Source organism: Gastrolobium bilobum, unplaced genomic scaffold (assembly GCF_033153095.1).
Source record: "Gastrolobium bilobum isolate Gb01-03AN ecotype WA unplaced genomic scaffold, APGP_CSIRO_Gbil_v1 utg5192, whole genome shotgun sequence".
Classification (NCBI taxonomy): domain Eukaryota; kingdom Viridiplantae; phylum Streptophyta; class Magnoliopsida; order Fabales; family Fabaceae; genus Gastrolobium; species Gastrolobium bilobum.
In genome coordinates this window covers 127,501-135,877 of record NW_026895453.1, presented here as the reverse complement: position 1 = coordinate 135,877, position 8,377 = coordinate 127,501, and the positions used below count along the sequence as shown (strand labels likewise).

At 34.1% G+C, this 8,377-nt stretch overlaps 2 protein-coding genes across 2 annotated transcripts in view; one reads left to right on the top strand and one right to left on the bottom strand.

Moving 5' to 3' along the window:
- The first annotated feature begins 299 nt into the window (after positions 1-299).
- On the top strand, positions 300-2,963 carry LOC133312375 (indole-3-acetic acid-amido synthetase GH3.6-like). Its single transcript, XM_061513550.1, has 3 exons — positions 300-658; positions 1,195-2,111; positions 2,380-2,963. The coding sequence occupies exons 1-3, from the start codon at positions 300-302 to the stop codon at positions 2,961-2,963; spliced, it is 1,860 nt and encodes a 619-aa protein (XP_061369534.1).
- Positions 2,964-6,585: 3,622 nt separating this feature from the next.
- The window catches only part of LOC133312329 (putative F-box/FBD/LRR-repeat protein At4g03220), a 2,518-nt gene continuing 726 nt past the window's right edge, over positions 6,586-8,377 (bottom strand). Inside the window, exons 1-3 of the mRNA XM_061513500.1 lie at positions 8,054-8,377; positions 6,984-7,157; positions 6,586-6,888 (exon numbers count right to left, since the gene is read on the bottom strand). The exon at positions 8,054-8,377 is cut by the window's right edge and continues 726 nt beyond it. Of these exons, the coding sequence (XP_061369484.1) occupies positions 6,586-6,888; positions 6,984-7,157; positions 8,054-8,377 (801 nt within the window). The remainder of the gene's footprint in view (positions 6,889-6,983; positions 7,158-8,053) is intronic.

Here is an 8,377-nt window from a genome sequence, read left to right as displayed (position 1 = left end):
TACCCCTAATATGACCCTTCTTGGATATGCCATTTTTAATTAAGTTTCCTATTTCATTTTTTTTTTCTTTTGATAGGAAACTCTCAAGTTGAGTGGTTTTTAAGCTCTAACCACCTTCACTTGCTCCCTATATATATGTCCTTCCACTTTGATTGGTTTTCTAACCCACTTCTCCTCCCTCCTAAGTGCAAACTCCAAAGTCAAATCCAGTTCCATTTCCTATTCCAATCAATAATTTCTTCGGTGTATATTTGTTATTACACTGGAATCTCAATAACCACATACATCTATCCATAGCCATGCCACAGGCTCCTAAACATTACCTGTGCAGCAAGCCAAATGTTGAACTTGATTATGATGATGTTAGTAACACTAACATCGTCAGGGACAACAACAAGAAAGCACTGAAATACATTGAGGATGTTACCAGCAACGCTGATGAAATTCAAGAAAGGGTCCTTGCAGAGATCCTTTCCTCTAGTGCCCGCGTTGAGTACCTGCAACGTCATGGCCTAGATGGGCACACAGACAAAAACACCTTCAAAAAGGTCATGCCTGTTGTGACTTACGAGGATTTAAAGCCAGATATTGATCGTATAGCTAATGGTGATACCTCCCCAATTTTATGTTCCAAGCCCATATCAGAGTTCCTCACTAGGTCAGTATCTAACAATAGATATTTTTTCCTTTTTTTTTTTTAGGGAGAATGATTTCTGCAGTGGTGGAGAAATCATTCTCTCGTCACTGACACAAATTTTTCTCATCTCTCTCTTATTTTTGTATCAGTGACGACAGATGGAAAGGTAGAAATCATTCTCGTTTTTTTTTTTAAGTTATGCTATTCTTACATTCAAAACCTTAATCACACCTCATCTAACCTAGTAACGATGAGTAACGAAACTGATATAAGAATAATAAATCTTACATTTAATTTTAACTGTTAATTTATATGCATTTGACTATGATTTACTAGTTAACTAATTTAGATACAAATAGTATAATCCTCAAAATTCACCTGCTCAAAGAGTAGTATGTTGAATCATAACTCTAGAGAAAGATGGAGAAATTTAAACCTGAAATCAAATTAATTGGATTTGTTAGGGTTTCGGACACTGGTTGGAATATATAAAAAAAAAAAAAGTAATATAATCCATTGAGATTGAAAGTGTAACTCTTATATTTTTCTTAATGTAGCTCTGGAACATCTGGTGGGGAGAGAAAATTGATGCCAGCAATAGAAGATGAGCTAGAGCGAAGGTCATTACTTTATAGCCTTTTGATGCCAGTGATGGATCAATTTGTACCCGGTTTGGACAAAGGCAAAGGCATGTACTTTTTGTTCATAAAATCAGAAGCCAAGACACCAGGGGGACTCCTTGCTCGTCCAGTTTTAACAAGCTACTACAAGAGCTCACACTTTAAGAACCGCACACATGAACATGATCCCTACACAAACTACACTAGCCCCAATGAGACCATTCTCTGTCTTGATTCTTATCAAAGCATGTATTCTCAGTTGCTTTGTGGGCTTTGTCAAAATGAGGAAGTGCTTCGTGTTGGGGCTGTTTTCGCTTCCGGTTTCATTCGTACCATTAAATTCCTCGAAAAGCATTGGGTTTGTTTGTGTAATGACATAAAAACGGGTACTATAGATGCTGAAATCACTGACCCATCAGTGAGAGAGGCTGTTATGAAAATACTTAAACCAAATCCCAAGCTTGCGGATTTCATTGAAACCGAATGCAAGAAGGATTCGTGGAAAGGGATCATTACTAGGTTATGGCCCAACACAAAGTATGTTGATGTTATTGTCACTGGAACCATGTCTCAGTATATCCCAACATTGGATTACTATAGCAATGGTCTCCCTCTTGTCTGCACCATGTATGCTTCTTCTGAGTGTTATTTTGGCCTCAACTTAAACCCTTTATGTGAACCAAGTGAGGTATCTTACACCCTCATTCCCACCATGGCCTACTTTGAGTTCTTGCCCCTCAACAAGAAAAACGAACACACCAATTCAATTTCTCACCAAGAGCAAGAACATTTAGTTGATCTAGTAGATGTAGAGTTGGGTCAAGAATATGAGCTTGTAGTCACCACTTATGCAGGTAAAATTTCATTTCTCTTCAATTTCAACACTCTTGAAAGATATTTTCTCAGGGAGGATATATATACTCGTGTGTAAGAATAATAAGTTTTATTCTCAATTTTAATCGTTAAATTTCACTTGTATTATATACAAGTGAAATCGACTATTAAAGATTAGGTATAGGACATATTATTATGGTTTAGGGTTGATTTTTATTTTAATATATAGTTTTTGTTTGATTTAATTAACTTATAATAATAATGCAATTATGCACCATCCACACACAGGTCTTTACAGGTACAAGGTTGGTGACATACTCCGAGTAGCTGGATTCAAGAACAAGGCTCCTCAATTCAACTTTGTGTGCCGAAAGAACGTGGTTTTGAGCATTGATTCTGATAAAACGGATGAAGTTGAGCTACAAAATGCTGTGAAAAATGGAGCTATCCATCTTTTACAATTTGGTGCATCGCTCATAGAATACACAAGCTACGCGGACACGTCAACTATACCGGGACACTACGTATTGTACTGGGAGATTATCATGAATGGACAAAACCCAATTCCTGCTTCTGTTTTTGAGGAATGTTGTCTTTCAATTGAAGGATCTCTCAACAGCGTTTATCGCCAAGGAAGGGTATCAGAGTCCATTGGGCCATTGGAAATCAAGATAGTGGAAAGTGGGACATTTGACAAGCTCATGGACTTTGCTCTAAGTCAGGGTGCATCAATAAATCAGTACAAGACACCTCGTTGTGTAAAATATGCTCCCATTGTAGAGATTCTAAACTCCAAAGCAATTTCCAATTGCTTCAGTCCAAAATGCCCTCAGTGGGTTCCTGGTCACAAGAGGTGGTGCACCCTTGACTGAAAGGGTAATACTAATATTGAACTACTAGCTAGTAAAGTTCGAGAAGAAATTGCTTTTAACTCAGATTTTGTGACATGGTAGTCTTTGAAGTTTTTATATGTCTAATCTAGTGTAAGATCTTTTAAATTAAATAAGGATTCCTTAGTTACCTGCCTAGTAATCAAATCTTAGGAGAGAGTCACTGTTATGTAATATCTGATAATAACATTGCATGGGGGAATATTAACTTTATCACTTTGAATCACCTCAATTCCATAACATAATCATATGAGGTGCAATTTACAAAATTGGATTCCAACTTAGAAAAGCATAATAAGTAAATTTTCAGAGGAAATCTATCACTTCAAAATGTCGGGGATTTGACTCGACATTATTGGGCCATAACAATATATAGTAGATGTAGATGGATGTATGGCCAGTCCTTTTTTTTTTTTTCTTGGCCCTTTCTCCCTTACTAATTTCCCAATATCAGGAATAATGCATGTACCATATTTGAGTTCCATCCGTCTCAAGCTTTACAATTTTTAAAGTGAAGTTATTTTTTACAAAGTGATTGGTTCAAGTAGTATATATTTAATTATTTTTATGTAATGTCAAAATTTCTTCCGGGAAATATAACTTCACTATAATATAAATATTTTTGGCTCAAATAAAATTGACTCCGTAAAAAATATCTGTGATTTATTTATAAAAAATGAATTAATTTAAAGCGAGCAAGATATATACTTTTGATTTAATTTAAAGTTAAAAATAAAATAAAAAATCTTCAATTATACAGTTATCTTACTTTGTTAAAATTTAAAATTAAATATATTCTCAAATTCATAAACAAATCCACTCTAGACAACCTTATCCCGCAATCTTATGACTGAGTAGCCAATGCTTTTTTATATATAGTCAACTGTTGCCCACCGCTAATGCATAGTGGCAATGGTACAGTGATTGGCAAAGTTCAGTGCATATAAATGATTAGCTTTGGCACCTAATTCTTGTCCTCCTATATGAATGCAAGCTATTTTCTTTTGGTCTGATTTTGTCGGCTAAAATCATTATATATATATATAAAGATTTACATTTCTGCAGCTGCTGTACGCGCAACAATCAAATATTTGTCATATATATACGTGAAAGCATTAAATGTAAGAAATCATAATCATACAAAAGATGAAGAAATTAAAGGAATCATAACCATACATCTGTCGTTGCTGTATGTAAAGCGGCTGCAGAAATAATTTTACAATATATATATATATATATATATATATATATATATATATATATATATATATATATATATAAGTTATTTTGCCTATCTTTTTTTCCATGCTTATTTTATCTATCAATTTTTAATATTATTAGATTAAAGAAAAAAGTCCATCATTGCCCTTGTGATTTACTTCAGAACACTTATGCCTTTGTAATTTTTTGTTTATTACATATGCCCTTGTAGTTTATAAAATATAAAAAATCACAGGGATATATTTTACAAACCACAGGGGCATATGTGATAAAAAAAAAAATCACAGGAACATAGGTGATTTTGAAGTAGACCACATGAACATTAGTGAACTTTTTCCTAAATTAAAATCTCAAAAAGAGAGAGAAATTGCAAAGGTTAATTAAGATTTTGATTTAACGGTGTGGAAGAATGATAGAAATAAAAATAAAGTACGTAGAATAACTTACCCTCTACAAAAAAATCCTTAGAAGCTAAAATCATATATAAACAAGTTTAATACTTTTCATAAGGGCTTGAATTTCTAAGTACAAATCTAATTTTAAATCACAAGACCACACACGTACACTACAAGAATCCTTGCCAATATTTTCTCTGGATCGAACGCACCAAATCAATACTTCTTGGTTCTCTCTGTCTGTCTTTTTCCCCTCCTTGATTGCTTGGTTTACACTTTCATGTTCCTGTTCTCGTTCTATACCAATACTAATGTAGTGTAGCTAACGAATTGGATTCTTTAAAAGTGTACGAAATCGACAATCATACAAATCACAAAGAAAGAGAGAGAATAGACACAATGATTTATCCTGGTTCACTCAATTTCGACTACGTCAAAATTGTCTGTACTATATTCACCTCATCGCTACATTTTACAAGTCATTCGGTAGAGAATATAAATAGGATTAGAAAAAATACTAACAGCAGCTATTTATGGACTCAAGCTCAAACTATTAAGAAAAGGAAAATTTACAATAAATCAGAGGCTTACAACAATACCTAGCCTCTACGGGCCTGAAGATGCTGTGCCTCTCGGACCCTTGCCAGGATGGCTTCCTTGTATCCCTGCCCGTTCACCTGGAAGCAGGACGCTAATTGCCTTTTGTTAACCCCCATAACAAGAATCCTCGTCAGCATGTGAATAATGAGCCATACCCAACATAAAGTGAGTAAAATTTTTGTATTAGGGAAGTAGCCAAGTGGGTACTTTCTTTTTTCATATTTGGTAAACTTTTCACGAATTTTGAAAATTTAATTTGTCTGCACATTGATATATATATATTTTTTTTTTAAATTACTCAATTGGATATATTCGATGCACACATAAAATTTTCCTTTAAAACAGTGTTTAAAAACCTGGCCCGACCATCGACCCGGCCGAGGTCAGGGGTCACGGGTTCAATCCGGGGGTCAGGGGGTCACTACGCTGACTCGGTTTTATATATTAAAAAATTATAAATATATATATCTTATATGAAAATATTAAAAAAATAAACCACCAATTATCAAAGATTCAAAATATATTCAATATAATTCCCCAATTACAACCACAAGTCAATATTACACAACCTAATTAAAGTATCAAGATACCAAAGTACAAAACTCATATTCTAATGGGGTCACTATGCTGACCCGGTTCTGTCTCTTTTGAGAAGGTCATTGACAAAGGAAAATTTAAAGGAAGTAAGAATGAGTTTTTGTTTTTTATCAACGACCGTAAGGATTTCATTTGAATGGGTAAAATTCTTTCCTTTTATAGAAGATTCACGGCAGCGCGCGAGGTGAAGATTGAAGACATCTAGGTTGCTGGGAGAGAAGAGAATGATTAGATTTAGGTTTGCAAGCATTTTTATTTTATTTTTTTAATAAAACGACGTTGTTTCATGGAATTTTTTTAAAAAAAAAAAACACATGCAGTGACCCCCTTTGACCCCTCTCACCCGGGAGTCACTGAAACCGGAACGGGTTTTAGGAGTCGGAGGGGTCAATGTGCATATAAGGTGCAACTTGTGACCCCAACTCTCAGAGAGAATGGATGAGAGTTGACCCGGGTCAACCCGAGAGACGGGGCGGGATTTTAAAACACTGTACACCAATCGTTAGTTACCTAATGGTTAATAACGCAACAACTAGAAGATAAGTATGCATTTTGGAAATAAAAACTGTACACCAAAAGAAAAAAAAATCACACCAAACATCCAAGTTTATCTTTTCTTTTTTTAAAAAAATTAAAATATTGGATATCAATAAATTTCGCTCTCCTTGTATAAAATAATAAACAAATAACGGCTATATCCTCAAATACAAGATTTAATTATTGGAAAAGTAAAGTTTTTCTTAAAATCATGCTCACTGCCCTACCTAGACAGAACATGCTAAGTGACAAGCCTACTGAAATGCCACTTTGGCATTCGATGAAGCCCAAGAAAATCCCATCATTTGCGACCTTATTTTTTGTCGCCTAAGAGTATCTCTAGCATTGCAATGTCCTGTGCATAGTATCATTTCTTCTAAGGCCTTCCCATGCTTGAGGAGAAACTTTGCAAGTGTAACTTCATTCTCACAATCAAGAAACCCGTTGATTTTCACCATTTTCAAGTGTTGTAGAAAAGATTTCAGAGTTGGGATCTGAGATTCCCAATACTGCTCTTCTTCGGTGCTAGTTAAGTCCCATAAATCCCTATTCCATTGCTGAAGCGGATGAAAAGTGAAATCAAACTTTCATAAAGTGTGCTTCGTACGAGCATGCAAAAAATCATAATAAATAAATTCATGGTATAGCTTACTTTTCTTTCAATATTATAATCGTTAATGATCTTGAGAATCAGAGTGTGGAGTGTAGGAGAGCTCCTGAATAGGCATGCTAATCCCTGAACATTACTTTTGTTGAAACCAGTATGCAGCTCTAATGATTTGAGATTATGAAATGGCTGAATGAAGAAGTTACTGCGTGATAGAATCTGCAGCCAAAGGGAAAGGGAAAAGGTTGTAAATATATTTTCACAGAAAAAGGGAAATACAATAGAGATTCAACAAATTATGATCATGTATATCAGCCAGATAAACGTTGAATGAGAATAGAATTCTGATAATCAAATATGGCCATCTCTAATAATTGTGATTGAAAAAGAAATAAAATGTGTTCAATATGAGAGGATCTTATTTAATATGGGATCTAGTGACTATAAAATGGTGGCGTGTGGATAATGGTGCTGAGAGGCTAAGGTTTATATCTGTATTTAACCATTTATTTATGTGGTTTGTTTTTCTGTATCATAGGAGAAAACAAATATTTCCTACAGATGTCATATAAAGGTGTGCCATTTTTTTCTTTTTTAAATAGGTGGGCCCCTCATTTATTGTATATATGACATGAGATTAAAAATTTCCTACAACATAAGACTCATTTTAAGTGAAAGAAAGATAGATTATGATGCAGAGAGAGTGAACAAAAAAATAAAATAAAGATAGATTATGAGGTAGAGAGAGTGGACAAAAAAATAAAATAAAGATATGAGTCTCACCTCTTTATGAGAGTAAGATGACACAAGTTATTGTGTTATTTAAAAAGACAAACATTTTTCCCTTATATATGATTCATATCTTGAATTTTTTTCTAGAACTTGTGGAATCTATATGTGAATCCAGACCAAAATGAATCTTTTAAGACTATGCATCAATCAAATTTTGAGCGTAGAAGTTAATATTATATAGGTTTTAAGGTTCTCTAACATCAAATAGGAAATGTTGATATGCTTCTATAAATTAATATCTCAACAAGCCATTAGAATATTGGAAATTTCAAATTTTATTGGCGATAATTTCTATGCATTTCAAAAGAAAATGTAAACTTTACCTCAATAGTTTGGCTTTCAAGAGTCAAGGAACGAGCATGAGAGAGCCCAGACAAGAAGTTATTGACACTTTGAAGCTTACCCATACTAATATCTTCATTCAGTATAAAGAAACCAATGGAGGCCTCACGCAAGAAATTTGAATGCTCAAAAGTAGTCATGTCAGTGACTGCATTATATTGCCAAAACAAATGTTCAAGCTTTGGTGCATTGATTCTTACCCAACTCTTGTCACTATATGCATCAAAACAACTTGCTACTCTCATTCTTTCAAGTTTTGCACCTGAGATATCCAAACTTTGTAGCTGAAAACATTTCTCTAAGCT

Coding starts and splice junctions, on each gene's coding strand:
- LOC133312375 (XM_061513550.1), top strand. CDS start 300: ATGCCACAGGCTCCTAAACATTACCTGTGCAGCAAGCCAAATGTTGAA. Junction 659..1,194: donor ATATCAGAGTTCCTCACTAG/GTCAGTATCTAA, acceptor TTCTTAATGTAG/CTCTGGAACATCTGGTGGGG. Junction 2,112..2,379: donor TGTAGTCACCACTTATGCAG/GTAAAATTTCAT, acceptor ATCCACACACAG/GTCTTTACAGGTACAAGGTT.